Source organism: Gossypium raimondii, chromosome 13 (assembly GCF_025698545.1).
Source record: "Gossypium raimondii isolate GPD5lz chromosome 13, ASM2569854v1, whole genome shotgun sequence".
NCBI lineage: Eukaryota > Viridiplantae > Streptophyta > Magnoliopsida > Malvales > Malvaceae > Gossypium > Gossypium raimondii.
The window spans coordinates 1,157,350-1,177,941 of NC_068577.1; the positions used below are offsets into that span (position 1 = coordinate 1,157,350).

The following is a 20,592-nucleotide window of genomic DNA, read 5'->3' on the forward strand; positions in this document are numbered from 1 at the left end:
ATGATTAATTGATATGGAATGTAGTTGAACTTAACTTTTTTTACGTTATAATATCATTATAATATTTAATTTTATCGTCATTATTATTTTTATATTAATCACACAAAAATACACCGCCCAAAAAACAACCCTAAAAATGATGAACATGGTCAACGGGAGAGGATTTATGATGTAAGGGGTGAGGTGGAGGAGTTATCTGATAATTAGACACGAAAAAGATGGCTTCAGTGATGGTGTTTGATGTTACACATATTTGCACCTCTAATTCTATCCTATCAAATCATAACCTAACCTATCCTATCACTTCCAATCACATCATCTTTCTTGCTTTCAACTCCCCTTCTCTTCATGTTTCAATATATATATATATATATGCATGATATCTATACTAATAATAAATATTTAACTGCAAGAAATTCCTTTTTCCCCATTGATTAATTCTGTTCTTCCCAACTAGTTTTAGGAACCAAAATTTGAGTATGTCGTGTTTAATGGATGGAAAACATGATAAAAGTGAAATGAGTTTATCTTGAAGAAGTCAAAAGTGAAATGTGTTAGTGTCACATTTTGCATGGAACTTTTTTATTAGATTAACATATCTATATGCTTAATCTTTTATGTATGAAGATATGACCAACTAATCCAAGTCATGTGTTTATTAGATTGACCCAATCCCAAAGAAGCAACTAGAAAGCATCATATTCCATCTCATCTAAAGGAAAAAAAATATTTATTTTTTTGACCCTCGATACAATTTTTTGACTTCACCTTTACTCTTAAAGACGGTAATATTGTAAGGAATAATCGTGAATTTTGAAAGAATAAGTCTCTATAAATAATTAAAAAAACGAGTATTGAAGATGTTTGGTTAGTTAAATATGATGATTTAGAAAGAAGCATTTGATGAGGGTAGCATAATAGCATGTCCTCTTTTGGACATAGTTAGGATGTCAAGAGGAACCTATGTAGGTTTTTTTTTTCTCCTTTATCCAACGACCAAAGTTTGTTAGCTTTCACGATTCTTCATTTGGCAATTCCTATTCATATATGGGAACTCCACACTTTAGGACAAGTATCCTTTATGCCATTATTTGACAAGACAAAAATTAATTAATTAAAATTAAAATATAACACAAAGTAATTGTAGTATAAATATAAAATATTCTAAATAAGATTAAAAATAGAAAATACATGACAAATTAATATTCGGGATCGCAATGAATAGTGTATAGCAATTAATCAAGGAACGTATGTGAATTTAGATAATAAATATTCAGATTTATTTAAGTTTTGTATGTAAAAATTGGGATAATTTAATTAATTCTAATAATATTATTCAAATTTAAAATAAATTTATGAATTTAAATTTGACAAAAATCCTAACTATTCAATCAATAGTTAAAGATATACTTTTTACCCATTTTCAGCTACTTCCATCTAACCTTCCCCTATCTATATATCAACCTATCCTAAGCCTAATGAAACTTCTATCAAACTTTCCCTTTTTCACTTTAAAAATTCTTTAAATAGAAAATAATATTCCTCTCAATCTCACACAGCCTTCAACCGCGTTAAACTCCCGTCAAAACTAAATCCCAGGAGAGTCAAGTCACCGTCAAAACCACCGTGTTCACACCCCCCACCACCACGCGCTTCCTTTACCCGCTGACCTTCCTCCTTTTATGTCTTATTTGGTTCCGTGTATATATATATATGCCTAACTCCAATACCCTTTGTTCCCATCCTCCAAATATGGACATTTCTTCTTTCTCATTTCTTAGTCCCGAAGATTTTTGTAGTATTAGTACTAACCCCTGGTTCCAAGACCTTGATAACGGGTTCAACAGAAGGCGTAAGAAGGAAGATGATTCCAACGGTGGCTTTGGCAATGGGTGTTTCAATGAAGGAGGACTGAAGAAGAGTGGATATGGTGATATACTAGCTTCGTTGTTGTTATTAGAAGAAGAAGCCAAGCAAGAAGAAGCAGAGTGGATGAGTGAATCCCAACAAGAGAAAGCTTTGTTTGAATCCAATCACAAAAGAAAAGTTCAAGCAATGAATGAGTTTTACGATCAGCTTCAACAACATTACTCTGAAACTGTGAAACCATCTTGGAAATCTGTTTCTGCTTTGGCTGCCACTGTTGCAACGACTTCAGGGAATGACACGACAACGAAGGCGGAGGTGGCAGTGGCGGGGGGTCAACAAAGGAGGTTATGGGTGAAAGATCGATCAAAGGATTGGTGGGATCGCTGTAACCATCAAGATTTCCCGGAGGAAGAGTTCCGAAAGGCGTTTCGGATGAGTAAATCGACGTTCGGGTTAATATGCAGGGAATTAGAGCCGGTGGTGATGAAGAAGAATACTATGCTGAGAGATGCAATACCTGTTCGACAACGAGTAGCTGTTTGTATATGGAGGTTGGCAACAGGGGAGCCGCTTAGGCTTGTTTCAAAACGATTTGGACTTGGGATTTCAACTTGTCATAAGCTGGTATTAGAGGTATGTTCAGCGATAAACAATGTCTTGATGCCCAAGTTTCTTCAATGGCCCGATGAGAAGAAAATGAAAGAAATTAATGAAGAATTTGAGTTGATATCGGGGGTACCAAATATAGGAGGTTCATTGTATACAACTCATGTACCAATTATAGCACCTAAAGTTAATGTAGCAGCTTATTTCAATAGAAAGCATACAGAAAGGAACCAGAAGCCTTCTTATTCAATTACAGTACAAGGAGTGGTTGATCAAAAAGGGATTTTCACAGATGTTTGTATTGGATGGCCTGGTTCAATGCCTGATGATCAAGTGTTTGAGAAGTCTGCTTTGTTCCAAAGGGGTTTGAAGGATGTTTGGATTGTTGGGAATTCTGGGAATCCTTTAATGGATTGGGTTTTGGTCCCTTATACACATCAAAATTTGACTTGGGCTCAACATGGTTTCAATGAAAAAATGGGTGTGGTTCAAAATGTTGCTAAAGAAGCATTTGCTAGATTAAAAGGGAGGTGGTCTTGCTTACAAAGGAGAACTGAGGTGAAGCTTCAAGAGTTGCCAATGGTGCTTGGAGCTTGCTGTGTTTTGCATAATATTTGTGAGATGAACAACGAAGAGATGGACCCTGAATTACAGTTTGAGCTATTTGATGATGAGAAGATAGCTGAAAACAACTTGAGGTCTTCTAATGCTGTGCTTGCTAGGGATAATATTGCCCATAATCTGTTACACCACGGTCTTGGTGGAACTAGTCTTCTGTAGTATTTCAATAACATGTCATAGTCCATTATGTAAAACTCAAAGCAACAAAAGTCTAAAAGCTTATTACACAAAAGAATTTAGGTTATACAATTGATAAACCTCTCTTCAATCTATAGTATGCTTAAATAATTGTTCTATGGTAATCCTGGGAATTCGATAGACTAATAACATAGTACAGATCACCGACTACACGTGCTCGGGGCACTCCATAAGTAAAACCACAAAATGATGTGAGAAAACAAAATGCATACCCAAGGACTTTGTCACATTATCTCTGCAAAAGTATCATAGGTAGGAGAAAGAGATTAGCCGATGCCATGAAATGATGGCAAAACTGCAAAGAGTGGATCTCCGTAACCAACGGCGTCTGTTCAACACAGTTGAAACAAAGGCAAGAGTTAAATGCAAATCAACTTTAATCTACTCTCCAGTAATTATGCATGTGGCATTGCCATACAAAGGTGTTTTAGACATTTAAACCGAAATAAATATGAAATGCACAGATAAAATTATACCTCCATCTTCGAAGAGGATCTTTAAGACTGTTCCAGCTATATCAGACTGTTTTAACAAATACAAAACACAAGCCAGTGAACACCTACTTAATGTGTGTATATATATATATATATAAAATAATAACAAGTGGAGATAAATTGAATTCACCTTAACAGGTAGTTCAAAACCAAATTGATTCAAGAATCCTATCACTTGTCCTTCTTTGATCAAATCACCCTGCAAGTATTTATTACTTACGAGGATCAAGAAAAGCCAGGTGAAGATACAAGATCATGATAGTAAGAAATCTACAACATCAGCATTATCTGTAATCAAAGAATGTTTGAAATGTTTTAGCTCCGAATGCCCAATTGACACTGAAATAATACCTCCTTACAGATAGGAGGTTGCCTTTTTCCCTTGATTGTTCTACCTCTTTGGAATATACCAACCTGCAGTAAAGTGATGCAACTTAAAAACGATGTTCAAAGAGATATAGGATACAACATAACCCTAGCTCTTCAGAAACAGCACATACAACGGGAGAAGGTACTAGAACATAGTTGCTAGATCCAGAAGCCTCCAAGGCAGCTAACTTGGATGACTGCCCAAAGGCAGAGCTTTTAAATGGAGAAGGCTTCTCAGGAGAGGGTTTAGGTGGTGATGGAGGTGGGGTAGCAGCAGCTGCTTCATTCATTGGTTCAGTTGGGATTGATGGGGCTGTTGTAGGTGAAATGTTAGACATGGGAGCTTTTGTGGCACCAACATTCCGCTTCAGATGCATTTCGAAGTCCCCAATCTGTCACCATGAAACAGATAACTGATTCAACAAATATTGTACTTTGTGGGAAAATGCAATCCATAAAACAAACTGAAAACCTGAAGATGGCTAGCTGCACTGAGACGTATCTTTGCCAAACTTTTCAGGTTAATTAATGAGACACGAAACTAAGTTTAGCAGAAGCATGCAAGCATCTGACATGACAAGAGAAAAGGAAGTAACCTTCATTTTCAGCTCCGCGACCTCAGTTTCATCACACACCTCCAGAATCAATGCCTGACAGTTTAAGCAATTAAATGTTAACTATCAATCCATGTAGAATCCAAAGGAAGAACTTTTTGTTAGATAAATACGAAAGGAGTAAAAAGTAAGAGTGAACTATTCTCAAAAAGAAGTGTGAGCAATGACAAGCAATAATGAAAAAGACTCAGTTTGGAGATTTAGTAATCACCTCAAATCCATTTGGAAAAGTTGCTTTCCGTGAAGGTTTCTTCTCCAATGAGCCTTTCTTGGTGCTCTCTGGTGGAACTGTGGCAAACATGATTAACACTTTTAGCATGCAAAACAAGACAAATGCTAAAGCTAAAGTAACTATATAATAAATTACTTTAATATCCATCTTGATTTAGGTATTTAAAAGAAAAAAAAATAGTTTTGCTTTTGACAATCAGTATAAATCATCAATAATGAAAAGCCAAGTTTGAATATAAGAATAAACCCAAATGCAAAAGTGATTAGTTTTAGCACTGAGTCGTGATTCAGTGGCAGCTAAACTATAATGAATTAAATTTTTGAGAAAAGAGAATCATGAGATAAAATTTTAATCAGAAGGCAATATAATGTCACCATTTGACTTGGCTGTTGCCGTAGCTTCAGGCGTCTTTGCAGAGGATGCTAAAACTACAGTTCGTCTTGTAGAAGAATTGTTCTTCCCTCCAAACATCAAGCCTGGAACACATGATTTTCTTGAATTTGGCCAGCAACTAGAAGACATATGCAATGTACTGGGCCTTTCATGCGTGCAACAAGCTTGTGAAACAGCACTTACAGAATCTAAAATTTTAATAACAGCACATGAACTTTCAATGGCCAAAAAAAGCCACATATGCAAAATGCAAATTCATAAAATTGCATACATATTGCAACCATACTTTGCTAATGTGAAGAAATCAAAAGCCTATATGATAAATGGATGCCAACAAAGAACCAGATAAGCCAGCAGCGACCATGTTATTTGTACCAAGGACATCACACCACAGATTATACACAGGAGAAGAAACACAATTTTACATACTATCTCAACTAAAAGACTCTAAAGAACAAGAAATACAACATTCCAAATACTGAAGACGTTCAAAATACACTTGTAGCTATTGCTTGTCAGTTAGACAAATACATAGTTCACTTGGCATCTTAAGAAGAAATTCAGCACCCACTTTTTCTATTTTAGTTCTTCCCACTTTCATTGCTGAGGGAAGACATTGACCAATCAAGAAGCTTAAACTTTTCATAAAAAAAACATTTCTATAATATACTTAAACTTTAAACCTCATCGTTCAACAATAGAAGCAATCAATGAAAGGAGCTAATATTTTTACAAGAGAATAAGATAGTCCCAGCATTATACTTCCACCTAAATAATGAAACCCAAATGAAAATTACAACATTCCGAAAAGAACTTCCAAAACTAGCTTCCACTAAACCTCCCCTCAAAGATTTATTTCCTTTTTAATTATTATTTGAATATCGGTTATTGGAGCAAGAACCTAGCATGATCTCAAAAATAAACTGTTATAAAAACAATATTGTTGATGTGCCTCGTCTATGCCAAGAGCCCTGTGAGTTTACAAGCTCAGGCATCAATGGGAAAGCATAGTACCACCTGAACTAGCTAACTCAATTGCACCTGGCAACTTTGTAAACTCGACGGCTGTTCAGGCATTTGGGCTACCGACAGTGTGGAGAGACAAAACTTCCGCCGAACCCTCAACAAATATAATCAGTAAAAAAAACTCTAATTTTATTTGAAGGAAATTAGGTTGACATAGTTAGCTAGCTTAACATTCTCAGCTGATATTCACAGCATTAAAAGAAGTAAATAGAAAAAAAAATTAGAAAGAAAAAAAAAGAAGAAGCAGATCTCCGCAGCTTTTGGAGCTAATTTCAAATTTCTCAGCGTCGAAAGCACTATAATTGACACTACAACTAAAAATATGACGAAAATAAATAAATACAATTACTAGATCCAAAACTTATAAAAGAACACTCAAAATTATTCAGAAATGGATATGAGAGAGAGTTACAGTGAAAGGAACGGAGAGCAGCGGAGGACTCCATTGGAAGAGAAGAGAGAGAGAGGGGGACTCGACAATGAAGGGAAGGGGCAAAATGGGGAAAAACTAAATGAAATAGAAAGAGGATTGGTTATTGAAGCGTTTGGTGGAAGAGTGTTAAATTAGACACACAAAGAGAGAGAGCGCTTCGAAATGTCCGCCGTTTTTCCTCAGTTTCTCCACCTTTTTAAACAACTGCACTCCTCTAACGTGCACCTTCGGGTTGTAAGCACCTGGTTTATTTAATTTTGTTTTTATAAATTATATGATAAATAAGTATTTGCTTCAGTGATTAAATAATATGGTTGTGTGTTTAAGGTCTTGTGTTTAAGTTTTATTTTTGAAAATTTTGTTATTTTTGTTCCTAGCCTTATCCTTGATTGCTTGACTTAAATTTTACTTACAATCAACTTATATTAGAATGAGTTTATCGGTTCAAGTGTTGAGGTGTTAGCTTGCCCTATGGTCCTATGTTTGAACTCCTCTGTGAGTGAAAGATGATAATTTTTGCTTTCGAATGTGTGTATCGGTGATGTAATAGAGGTTCGGTGGAATTGAAAGTCTATAGTAGTGGATGAGAGTTAGTAGGTCGGTTTTAGTAGGATTTGTTAGTTAGTGTGATAGTGAGGAGTTGGGATTTTATTTGAGTTTTTTTTTTAACTTTTAATTTTTATTCTTTCCCCAAACTCTTCTTCTTCCTGACATTTTTTTTCTTTGTCTTTCTCTGCAAACCTTTTGCTTCTTCTTTCCTTTGAATTTTGTTCGAAAACATTCATTCAAATCGCTGAGTTTTGGTTTCGTGTTCCCTATTTGGATTGGTAGGTAAGTGTTCTTTAAATTCGTGTAATAGTGGATTTGTTTTCGGGTGTGTTAATGTTGTGAACTCTTGTGGTAGGTGTTAATTAAGGGGATCGAAATTTGTCTTCTACTGTGTAGTTGTGGTTGGTCCGACGTATTTGTCTCGGTAAGTAGTTGAACTTTGGAAGGATTGTTTTCGATTTATAAGGCTAATAATTTCGAGTATGTCGTTTGGGGTTTTGGTAATCTGGTGATTCAATACGTAGAATTGATCGTTTGTATGATGTTTCTAGGTTCTAAAGGTCTCGTGGTGGTATTTTCGTCGAAAGTGAACCAGGTGTGTAATGAGAAACTAGAAAAACAATGACAGGCGAAAGCCAAAAATTAGGTCTACCGAGCCACACGGCCGTGTGTCTGGCCGTGTGGTAGGCCGTGTGTCACACACCCGTGACCGAGTCACACGACCGTGTGGTAGGCCGTGTGCAACACACAGCCGTGTCACGGGTGTGTGACACACGACCTAGGTCATTTTGGGCGTGTAGGCCACACGGGCAAGGCCATTTTGGGTGTGTGGGCCACAGGAGAATGTAAGCCCAAATTTTATAATTTCTCCTTAGGGTCGTACATGTCATCCCGGTTAACTGTGGTCCTTTCGTGGGGTTAATATGGGCTTAGATAAGCCTTAAAGCATGGAATTGGATAAATTTTTTATATGGTATCTAGCATAAACAATACCTAAATGCATGTAATGTAATGCAAAATGTATGACCTGCTATGTATATGCATGTCTATTGTCTGTTATTCGAGCATGTTTCATATAATAATTTTGGTATCTAGGATTTGATAATTCTATTTTATCTGGTATGCTATTGTATCTGACTATGGGGCGGGATATGTGACATGTGGAGGAAGTATTTTGTGAGGCGATATCTCGCCAATATGTTGGCAGCACAGCTGCGATTATTCTGAAAAGTGTCTTATGGATGTTAAGTGATGTGTAGGGCTGGGTGGGTATTTTATACCCCCACGTGGTGTGTTGAGATGGTCAGAGTTGGTGTATAGAGGATAGGGGTAAAACTATGCATATCTGTATATGTATATGATTTTGTTTACAATCTAATTTTTTAAAAGGGATTTATGTTTGCATATGTTTTGCCATGTGATTGAATTTAAAATTATATTTCTGATAAGTTACACACTGAGTTTCAAAACTCACTTTCTGTTTGTTTGATCTGTTAGGCAATCCTTAGACTTAGGATAGTCCGTGCGACGAAAGCTCAGTGGTGACCACATTTCCGTATAAATTTCATGCCTTTAAAATTAATTTAAATTTTTCTAATTTTTTTAGAGTTTTGTAATTTTAGAACTCTCTGGACATTTTGGTTTAATTTTTGAATTTGGATTTAATTTGGAATTTTTGGCACGAGGTTCGACAAAACGATTTACGAAAACAAATATTTTATGCAACCATACGTTTTTTTTTGCGGAGACAAACTCGGTTTTCAAAATAAATAAATGACTAAAAACTTTAGCTGTAAATTATCTGTTTTATTGAAAGAGTAAGCAACCGACGCTTTCCTCTTATGAGTGTAACAACATGTTTTTTAAAATAAGTGGCCTCTTAAATAAATAAAGAGGTACGATGTTTTTAAAGAAAAAGACTAATTTTTAACTTTTCTTCGTAACATTTTCAGATTCAACCATAATGTCTAGACCGAGTTTGGGGTGTTACAGGGGTGGTGCCCGCCTCCTACTTACATGGTACCCATTAAGTTTCGATAGATAAAATTGAATCAAATCAATAAAAAAATAAAATATATATAATTAAATAATTTTACTTAGAACCAATATATATAAGAGAGAACGTTTCAAAATTTCCGTCGTTTTTCCTCAGTTTCTCTACCTTTTAAAACGAATGCATTCCTCTAACGTGCATCGTTGGGTTGTAACGAACTGATTTATTTAACTTTTTTTTATTATGAATTATGTGATAAATATGTATCTACTTAAGTGATTAAGTGACATGGGTGTGTGTTTAAGATTTTGGGTTTATGTCTCATTTGTAGAAATTTTGCTATTTTTGTTCCTAGCCTTATCCTTTATTGCTTCACTTAAATTTTATTTACGGTTAACTTATATCAGAACAAGCTTATTGGTTCAAGTGTTAAGGTGTTAGCTTGTCTTATGATCCTAGTTCGAACTCCTGTGTGAGTGAAGGATGATAATTTTTGCTTCTGAGTGTGTGAATCGGTGGTGTACTAGAGGTTCGGTGGAATTGAAAGTCTTTAGCAGTGGGTCAATTTTAGTGGGATTTGTTGGTTAGTGTGATAGTGGGGAGTTGGGATTTTATTTGAGTTATTTTTTTTAATTTTTAATTTTTAATTTTTAATTTTTAATTTTTATTCTTTTTCCCAAAGTCTTCTTCTTCGTAACTTTTTTTTCTCTGTCTTTCTCTACAAACCTTTTGCTTCTTCTTTCTTTTGAATTTTGTTCACAAAACATTTGTTCAAATCTTTGCGTTTTGGTTTCGTGTTCCTTATTCGGATTGGTAGGTAAGTGTTCTTTAAATTCATGTAATAGTGGATTTATTTTTGGGTGTGTTAATGTTGTGAACTCTTGTGGTAGGTGTTAATCAAGGGGATCAAAATTTGTCTTCTACTGTGTAGTTGTGGTTGGTCTAACGTATCTGTCTCGGTAAGTAGTTGAACTCTGGAAGGATTATTTTCAGTTTATAAGGCTAATACTTTCGAGTATTTTGTTTGGGGTTTTAGTAATCCGATGATTCAATACGTAGAATTGATCGTTTGTATGATGTTTCTAGGTTCTAGAGGTCTCGTGGTGGTATTCGTGTCGAAAATGAACCAGGTGTGTAATGAGAAACTCGAAAAATAATGATCGGTAAAATCTAAAAATTGGGTCTGTTGAGTCACACGGCCATGTGTCGGATTGTGTGGAAGGTCGTGTGCGACATACAGTTATGTGAAAGGCTGTGTGTGACACACGGCCGTGTGACGGGCGTGTGTAACACGGCCTACGCCATTTTGGGCGTGTCGGCCACACGGGCAAGACCTTTCCAGGCGTGTGGGGCACACGAGGATATAAGCCCAAATTTCATAATTTCTCCATAGGGTCGTACATGTCATCTTGATCGGCTGTGGTCCTTTCGTGGGGTTAGTAAGGGTTTAGATAAGCCTTAAAGCATGAAATTAGATAAACTGTTTGTATGGTATCTAGCATAAGCAATACCTAAATGCATGTAATGTAATGCAAATTGTATGTTTATTATCTATTATTCGAGCATGTTTGATATAATAATTCTGGTATCTGGGATCTAATAATTTTATTTTATTTGGTATGTTGTATCTGACTATGGGGCGGGATATGTGGAGGAAGTATTCTTTGAGGCGATATCATGCCAATATACTGGTAGTACGGCTACGATTATTCTGAAAAGTGCCGTATTGACACTATGTGGTGTGTAAGGTTGGGTGGGTGCTTTATACCTCATGTGGTGTGTTAGGATGGTCGAAGTTGGTATGTGGAGGATGATGGTCAGACTATGCACATCTGTATCTGTATGATTATGTTTAAAATTTGATTTTGTAAAAGGGATTTATGTTTTTGTTGGATTTGTCATGTGATTGAATCTATAACTATGTTTATAATGAGTTACACACTGAGTTTCAAAGCTCACTCTCTGTTTGTTTGATCTGTTTAGGTAACCCTCAGACTTAAGAGGGTCGGTGCGACGGAAGTTTAGTCTTGACCACATTTCCGTATAAATTTCATGCTTTTAAAATTAGTTTAAACTTTTCTGATTTTTTTAAGAGTTATGTAATTTTGAGACTCTCTATACATTTGGGGTTTAATTTTTAGATTTGGATTTGATTTGGGGTTTCTGGCACAACGTCCGACTAAACGATTTACAAAAACAAATGTTTTATGCAACCAAACATTTTTTGCGAAGACAAACTCGGTTTTCAAAATATATAAACGACTAAAAACTTTAGCAGCAAATTATCTATTTTATTGAAAGAGTAAACAACTGACGGTTTCCTCTTATGAGTGTAACATGTTTTTTAAAATAAGTAGTCTCTTAAAGAAATAAAGAGGTACGATATTTTTACAGGAAAAGACGAATATTTAACTTTTCTTCATAACATTTTAAGATTCGACCATAACGTCTAGCCCGAATTTGGGTATTACAGGGGTGCTGTCCGCCACCTGCTTACATGCATCCCTTAAGTTTTGTATGTAACAAATTCGGATAATTTAATTAATTCTAATAATCTTATTCAAATTTAAAAGAGATTTATGAATTTCAATTTGACAAAAATCCTAAATATTCAATCAATTTAACCAATAGTTAAATAAATACTTTTTACCCATTTTCGGCTACTTCCCTCTAACCTTCCCCTATCTATAAATCAACCTATCCTAAGCCTAATGACACATCTATCAAACTTTCCCTTTTTCACTTTAAAAATTCTTTAAATAGAAAATAATATTCTTCTCAATCTCACACAGCCTTCAACCGCGTTAAACTCCCATCAAAACTAAATCCCAGGAAAGTCAAGTCACCGTCAAAACCACCGTGTTCACACCCCCCACCCCCCACGCGCTTCCTTTACCCGCTGACCTTCCTCCTTTTATATGTCTTATTTGGTTCCATGCATATATATATGCCTAACTCCAATACCCTTTGTTCCCATATGGACATTTCTTCTTTCTCATTTCTTAGTCCCGAAGATTTTTGTAGTATTAGTACTAACCTCTGGTTCCAAGACTTTGATAACGGGTTCAACAAAAGGCGTAAGAAGGAAGATGATTCCAAGGGTGGCTTTGGCAATGGGTGTTTCAATGAAGAAGGACCGAAGAAGAGTGGATATGGTGATATACTAGCTTCGTTGTTGTTATTAGAAGAAGAAGCCAAGCAAGAAGAAGCAGAGTGGATGAGTGAATCCCAACAAGAGAAAGCTTTGTTTGAATCCAATCACAAAAGAAAAGTTCAAGCAATGAATGAGTTTTACGATCAGCTTCAACAACATTACTCTGAAACTGTGAAACCATCTTGGAAATCTGTTTCTGCTTTGGCTGCCACTGTTGCAACGACTTCAGGGAATGACACGACAACGAAGGCGGAGGTGGCAGTGGCGGGGGGTCAACAAAGGAGGTTATGGGTGAAAGATCGATCAAAGGATTGGTGGGATCGTTGTAACCATCAAGATTTCCGGAGGAAGAGTTCGAAAGGCGTTTCGGATGAGTAAATCGACGTTCGGGTTAATATGCAGGGAATTAGAGCCGGTGGTGATGAAGAAGAATACTATGCTGAGAGATGCAATACCTGTTCGACAACGAGTAGCTGTTTGTATATGGAGGTTGGCAACAGGGGAGCCGCTTAGGCTTGTTTCAAAACGATTTGGACTTGGGATTTCAACTTGTCATAAGCTGGTATTAGAGGTATGTTCAGCGATAAACAATGTCTTGATGCCCAAGTTTCTTCAATGGCCTGATGAGAAGAAAATGAAAGAAATTAATGAAGAATTTGAGTTGAGATCGGGGGTACCAAATATAGGAGGTTCATTGTATACAACTCATGTACCAATTATAGCACCTAAAGTTAATGTAGCAGCTTATTTCAATAGAAAGCATACAGAAAGGAACCAGAAGCCTTCTTATTCAATTACAGTACAAGGAGTGGTCGATCAGAAAGGGATTTTCACAGATGTTTGTATTGGATGGCCTGGTTCAATGCCTGATGATCAAGTGTTTGAGAAGTCTGCTTTGTTCCAAAGGGGTTTGAAGGATGTTTGGATTGTTGGGAATTCTGGGTATCCTTTAATGGATTGGGTTTTGGTCCCTTATACACATCAAAATTTGACTTGGGCTCAACATGGTTTCAATGAAAAAATGGGTGCGGTTCAAAATGTTGCTAAAGAAGCATTTGCTAGATTAAAAGGGAGGTGGTCTTGCTTACAAAGGAGAACTGAGGTGAAGCTTCAAGAGTTGCCAATGGTGCTTGGAGCTTGCTGTGTTTTGCATAATATTTGTGAGATGAACAATGAAGAGATTGACCATGAATTACAGTTTGAGCTATTTGATGATGAGAAGACAGCTGAAAACAACTTGAGGTCTTCTAATGCTGTGCTTGCTAGGGATAATATTGCCCATAATCTGTTACACCACGGTCTTGGTGGAACTAGTCTTCTGTAGTATTTCAATAACATATCATAGTCCATTATGTAAAACTCAAAGCAACAAAAGTCTAAAAGCTTATTACACAAAAGAATTTAGGTTATACAATTGATAAACCTCTCTTCAATCTACAGTATGCTTAAATAATTGTTCTATGGTAATCCTGGGAATTCAATAGATTAGTAACATTGAGTACAGATCACCGACTACACGTGCTCGGGGCACTCCATAAGTAAAACCACAAAATGATGTGAGAAAACAAAATGCATACCCAAGGACTCTGTCACATTATCTCTGCAAAAGTATCATAGGTAGGAGAAAGAGATTAGTCGATGCCATGAAATGATGGCAAAACTGCAAAGAGTGGATCTCCGTAACCAACGGCGTCTGTTCAACAAAGTTGAAACAAAGGCAAGAGTTAAATGCAAATCAACTTTAATCTACTCTCCAGTAATTATGCATGTGGCATTGCCATACAAAGGTGTTTTAGACATTTAAACCGAAATAAATATGAAATGCACAGATAAAATTATACCTCCATCTTCGAAGAGGATCTTTAAGACTGTTCCAGCTATATCAGACTGTTTTAACAAATACAAAACACAAGCCAGTGAACACCTACTTAATGTGTGTATATATATATATATATAATACTAACAAGTGGAGATAAATTGAATTCACCTTAACAGGTAGTTCAAAACCAAATTGATTCAAGAATCCTATCACTTGTCCTTCTTTGATCAAATCACCCTGCAAGTATTTATTACTTACGAGGATCAAGAAAAGCCAGGTGAAGATACAAGATCATGATAGTAAGAAATCTACAACATCAGCATTATCTGTAATCAAAGAATGTTTGAAATGTTTTTGGTCAGAATGCCCAATTGACACTGAAATAATACCTCCTTACAGATAGGAGGTTGCCTTTTTCCCTTGATTGTTCTACCTCTTTGGAATATACCAACCTGCAGTAAAGTGATGCAACTTAAAAACGATGTTCAAAGAGATATAGGATACAACATAACCCTAGCTCTTCAGAAACAGCACATACAACGGGAGAAGGTACTAGAACATAGTTGCTAGATCCAGAAGCCTCCAAGGCAGCTAACTTGGATGACTGCCCAAAGGCAGAGCTTTTAAATGGAGAAGGCTTCTCAGGAGAGGGTTTAGGTGGGGATGGAGGTGGGGTAGCAGCAGCTGCTTCATTCATTGGTTCAGTTGGGATTGATGGGGCTGTTGTAGGTGAAATGTTAGACATGGGAGCTTTTGTGGAAGCAACATTCCGCTTCAGATGCATTTCGAAGTCCCCAATCTGTCACCATGAAACAGATAACTGATTCAACAAATATTGTACATTGTGGGAAAATGCTATCCATAAAACAAACTGAAAACCTGAAGATGGCTAGCTGCACTGAGACATATCTTTGCCAAACTTTTCAGGTTAATTAATGAGACATGAAACTAAATTTAGCAGAAGCATGCAAGCATCTGACATGACAAGAGAAGAGGAAGTAACCTTCATTTTCAGCTCCGCGACCTCAGTTTCATCACACACCTCCAGAATCAATGCCTGACAGTTTAAGCAATTAAATGTTAACTATCAATCCATCTAGATTCCAAAGGAAGAACTTTTTTTTAGATCAATACGAAAGGAGTAAAAAGTAAGAGTGAACTATTCTCAAAAAGAAGTGTGAGCAATGACAAGCAATAATGAAGAAGACTCAGTTTGGAGATTTAGTAATCACCTCAAATCCATTTGGAAAAGTTGCATTCCGTGAAGGTTTCTTCTCCAATGAGCCTTTCTTGGTGCTCTCTGGTGGAACTGTGGCAAAGATGATTAACACTTTTAGCATGCAAAACAAGACAAATGCTAAAGCTAAAGTAACTATATAATAGATTACTTTAATATCCATCTTGATTTAGGTATTTAAAAGAAAAAAAAAATAGTTTTGCTTTTGACAATCAGTATAAATCATCAATAATGAAAAGCCAAGTTTGAATATAAGAATAAACCCAAATGCAAATGTGATTAGTTTTAGCACTGAGTCGTGATTCAGTGGCAGCTAAACTATAATGAATTAAATTTTTGAGAAAAGAGAATCATGAGATAAAATTTTAATCAGAAGGCAATATAATGTCACCATTTGACTTGGCTGTTGCTGTAGCTTCAGGCGTCTTTGCAGAGGATGCTAAAACTACAGTTCGTCTTGTAGAAGAATTGTTCTTCCCTCCAAACATCAAGCCTGGAACACATGCTTTTCTTGAATTTGGCCAGCAACTAGAAGACATATGAAATGTACCGGGCCTTTCATGCGTGCAACAAGCTTTTGAAACAGCACTTACAGAATCTAAAATTTTAATAACAGCACATGAACTTTCAATGGCCAAAAAAAGCCATATATGCAAAATGCAAATTCATAAAATTGCATACATATTGCAACCATACTTTGCTAATGTGAAGAAATCAAAAGCCTATATGATAAATGGATGCCAACAAAGAACCAGATAAGCCAGCAGCGACCATGTTATTTGTACCAAGGACATCACACCACAGATTATACACAGGAGAAGAAACACGATTTTACATAGTATCTCAACTAAAAGACTCGAAAGAACAAGAAATACAACATTCCAAATACTGAAGATGTTCAAAATACACTTGACGCTATTGCTTGTCAGTTAGACAAATACATAGTTCACTTGGCATGTTAAGAAAGAAATTTAGCACCCACTTTTTCTATTTTAGTTCTTCCCACTTTCATTGCTGAGGGAAGACATTGACCAATCAAGATGCTCAAACTTTTCATAAAAAAAACATTTCTATAATATACTTAAACTTTAAACCTCATCGTTCAACAATAGAAGCAATCAATGAAAGGAGCTAATATTTTTACAAGAGAATAAGATAGTCCCACTCCCAGCATTATACTTCGGCCTAAATAATGAAACCCATATGGATATTACAACATTCCGAGAAGAACTTCCAAAACTAGCTTCCACTAAACCTCCCCTCAAAGATTTATATCCTTTTTAATTATTATTTGAATATCGGTTATTGGAGCAAGAACCTAGCATGATCTCAATAATAAACTGTCATAAAAATAATATTGTTGATGTGCCTCGTCTATGCCAAGAGCCCTGCGAGTTTACAAGCTCAGGCATCAATGGGAAAGCATAGTACCACCTGAACTAGCTAACTCAATTGCACCTGGCCACATTGTAAACTGGACGACTGTTCAGGCATTTGGGCTACCGACAGTGTGGAGAGACAAAACTTCCGCCAAACCCTCAACAAATATAATCAGTAAAAAAAATTCTAATTTTATTTGAAGGAAATTAGGTTGACATGGTTAGCTAGCTTAACATTATCTGTTGATGTTCACAGCATTAAAAGAAGTAAATAGAAAAAAAAAGAAGTAGATCTCCGTAGTTTTTGGAGCTAATTTCAAATTTCTCAGTGTCGAAAGCACTATAATTGACGCTACAACTAAAAATATGACGAAAATAAATAAATACAATTACTAGATCCAAAACATATAAAAGAACACAAAAATTATTCAGAAATGGATATGAGAGAGAGTTACAGTGAAAGGAGCGGAGAGCAGCGGAGGACTCCATTGGAAGAGAAGAGACAGAGGGGGGAAATCGACAATGAAGGGAAGGGGCAAAATGGGGAAAAAGGAAATGAAATAGAGAGAGGGTTGGTTATCGAAGCGTTTGGTGGAAGAGTGTTAAATTAGACACACAAAGAGAGAGAGCGCTTCGAAATGTCCGCCGTTTTTCCTCAGTTTCTCCACCTTTTAAAACGACTGCACTCCTCTAACGTGCACCGTTGGGTTGTAACGAACTGGTCTATTTAACTTTGTTTTTATGAATTATGTGATAAATAAGTATTTGCTTAAGTAATTAAGTGACATGGGTGTGTGTTTCAGGTTATGAGTTTAAGTATTTTGTTATTTTTGGTCTTATCCTTATCCTTGATTGCTTCACTTAAATTTTATTTACGGTTAACTTATATCAGAATGAGTTTGTTGGTTTAAGTGTTAAGGTGTTAACTTGTCTTATTGTCCTAGTTCGAACTCCAGTGTGAGTGAAGGATGATAATTTTTACTTTCTGAGTTTGTGTATCGATGGTGTAGTAGAAATTCGGTGGAATTGAAAGTCTGTAGTAGTGGATGGGAGTTAGTGGGATTTGTTAGTTAGTGGGGAGTTGGGATTTTATTTGAGTTTTTTTTTTTTTAATTTTTATTCTTTTTCCCAAACTCTTCTTCTTCCTGACGTTTTTTTTAAATTCGTGTAATAGTGGATTTATTTTCGGGTGTGTTAATGTTGTGAACTCTTGTGGTAGGTGTTAATTAAGGGGATTAAAATTTGTCTTCTACCGTGTAGTTGTGGTTGGTCTGACGTATCCGTCTCGGTCAGTAGTTGAACTCTGGAAGGATTGTTTTCGGTTTATAAGGCTAATACTTTTGAGTATGCCGTTTGGGGTTTTGTTAATTCGGTGATTCAATATGTAGAATTGGTCGTTTGTATGATGTTTCTAGGTTCCAAAGGTCTCGTGGTGGTATTCGCGTCGAAAACGAACCAGGTGTGTAACGAGAAACTCGAAAAATGGTGATCGAAAAAACCCAAAAATTGGGTTTGTTGAGTCACACGGTCGTCTGTCTAACCGTATGGAAGGCCGTGTGCGATACACAGCTATGTGGAAGGCTGTGTGCAACATACGACCGTGTGACGGGTGTGTGTAACACGACATAGGCCATTTGGGCGTGTGGGTTAGACGGGCAAGGCCATTCCGTGCGTGTGGGCCACACGAGCATGTAAGCCCAAATTTCATAATTTCTCCATAGGGTTGTACATATCATCCTGATCGACTGTGGTCATTTTGTGAGGTCGGTATGGACTTAGATAAGCCTTAAAACATGAAATTGGATAAACTGTTTGTATGGTATCTAGCATAAACAATACCTAAATGCATGTAATGTAATGCAAATTGTATGACCTACTATGTATATGCGTCTATTATCTGTTATTCGAGCATGTTTGATATAATAATTCTAGTATCTGGGATCTGATAATTTTATTTTTTCTGGTATGTTGTTGTATCTAACTATGGGGCGAGATATGTGATATGTGGAGGAAGTATTCTTTGAGGCGATAGCTCGCAAATATACTTGCAGCACAACTGCGATTATTCTGAAAAGTGTTGTATGGACACTATGTGGTGTGTAAGGTTGGGTGGGTGTTTTATACCCCACGTGGTGTGTTAGGATGGTCAGAGTGGGTGTGTAGAGGATGATGGTAAGGCTATGCACATCTGTATTTGTTTGATTCTATTTAAAATCTGATTTTGTAAAAGGGATTTATGTTTGCGTCTGTTCTATCATGTGATTGAATCTAAAATTATGTTTCTGATGAGTTACACACTGAGTTTCAAAACTCACTCTCTGTTTGTTTCATCTGTTTAGGTAACCCTCAGACTTAGGAGGGTCGGTGTGACGAAAGCTCAGTGGTGACCACATTTTTGTATAAATTTCATGCTTTTAATATTAGTTTAAATTTTTCTGGGTTTTTTTAAAGAGTTTTGTAATTTTGAGACTCTTTGTACATTTGGGTTTAATTTTTGGATTTGGATTTGATTTGGGATTTCTGGCATAGCGTTCGACAAAACGATTTACGAAAACAAATATTTTATGCAACCAAACATTTTTTGCGGAGACAAACTCGGTTTTCAAAATATATAAACGACTAAAAACTTTGGTTGCAAATTATCTATTTTATTAAAAGAGTAAACAACCGACGGTTTCCTTTTATGAGTGTAACATGTTTTTTAAAATAAGTGGTCTATTAAAGTAAGAAAGAGGTACGGTGGTTTTAAAGAAAAGGACGAATTTTTAACTTTTCTTCGTAACATTTTCAGATTCGGCCATAACGTCTAGGCTGAGTTTGAGGTGTTACAGGGGTAATGCCTGCCTCCTACTTACATGGCACCCCTTAAAGTTTCGACAGATAAAATTGAATCAAATCAATAAAAAATAATATATATAATTAAATAAATTTACTGGGAACCAATATTTAAAAAGTAAATTAACCTGTCATTGAGTCTTAGCTCGATTGACATGGGTTCGAGTGCGCTGAAGTGCATTATCTTCCTATTTATGGGTTGGGAAAGGGTTATACATAGTTTTAGGCATTGTGTCAAGAAAGAGTAGAAATGATTAAAATCTATTTGTATCTTTGATAGTTTGTCTCCATGCATAAAGCACCAAAGCTAAAGTTTTGCTTTAGGGGTGAAATGTCTCGAGACAAAGCTTTCTAAGTCTTGAGATATGTTCATGATCTCTCGAGACATCATTTATATTGTCTTAAGACACCCTACTCTAACATTCATATTTTTACCTAGATGTGCTCGAGAAATCCCTTCTATGTCTCAAGACATAAACCTACATATTATTTTAAATATGCAAAATCAATATTCCCAACAGCTAGAAACTCTCAGAAATCAACGAAAGGATATAAGTATGGATCAAGGACACTCAAATGAAGACAAAAAGATATGCGTAGAACAAAAATCCAATCATTTCACCTTGTTATTCTTATTTTCTCTTGTAAACACTTGTGGGTTCAATTCTTATTCATTAAGTGTAATTCTGTAATTGTGAGAGCTTTATCATCGTATATCTATATTCTAGAGGTACTTATTCATTCTTAATTGTTTTTCTCAAATTTGTGAGA

At 36.0% G+C, this 20,592-nt stretch overlaps 2 protein-coding genes and 1 pseudogene across 9 annotated transcripts; 2 read left to right on the forward strand and 1 right to left on the reverse strand.

Annotated features, from left to right (window-relative positions):
- The first annotated feature begins 1,644 nt into the window (after window positions 1–1,644).
- On the forward strand, window positions 1,645–3,353 carry LOC105783869 (protein ALP1-like). Its single transcript, XM_012609558.2, has one exon. It carries the CDS (start codon window positions 1,714–1,716, stop codon window positions 3,253–3,255), a length of 1,542 nt encoding a protein of 513 aa, XP_012465012.1. The 5' UTR covers window positions 1,645–1,713; the 3' UTR covers window positions 3,256–3,353.
- LOC105782596 (biotin carboxyl carrier protein of acetyl-CoA carboxylase 1, chloroplastic) lies at window positions 3,258–17,663 on the reverse strand. 8 transcript variants are annotated; one of them, XM_052626404.1, is made up of 9 exons: window positions 17,442–17,662; window positions 15,999–16,205; window positions 15,603–15,679; window positions 4,754–4,807; window positions 4,289–4,549; window positions 4,140–4,202; window positions 3,919–3,987; window positions 3,771–3,816; window positions 3,258–3,622 (listed from the first exon to the last, which is right to left on the reverse strand). In XM_052626404.1, the coding sequence occupies exons 1-9, from the start codon at window positions 17,473–17,475 to the stop codon at window positions 3,561–3,563; spliced, it is 873 nt and encodes a 290-aa protein (XP_052482364.1). In that variant the 5' UTR covers window positions 17,476–17,662; the 3' UTR covers window positions 3,258–3,560. The 8 variants fall into 8 exon arrangements, with proteins under 8 accessions (XP_052482364.1, XP_052482363.1, XP_052482367.1 ...); XM_052626403.1 differs by lacking the exon at window positions 15,603–15,679 and adding an exon at window positions 4,983–5,059 and having other exon boundaries at window positions 17,442–17,661; XM_052626407.1 differs by lacking the exon at window positions 15,603–15,679 and adding an exon at window positions 4,983–5,059 and having other exon boundaries at window positions 15,999–16,135; window positions 17,442–17,660.
- LOC105782595 (protein ALP1-like) lies at window positions 12,333–13,973 on the forward strand (annotated as a pseudogene).
- Window positions 17,664–20,592: the final 2,929 nt, after the last annotated feature.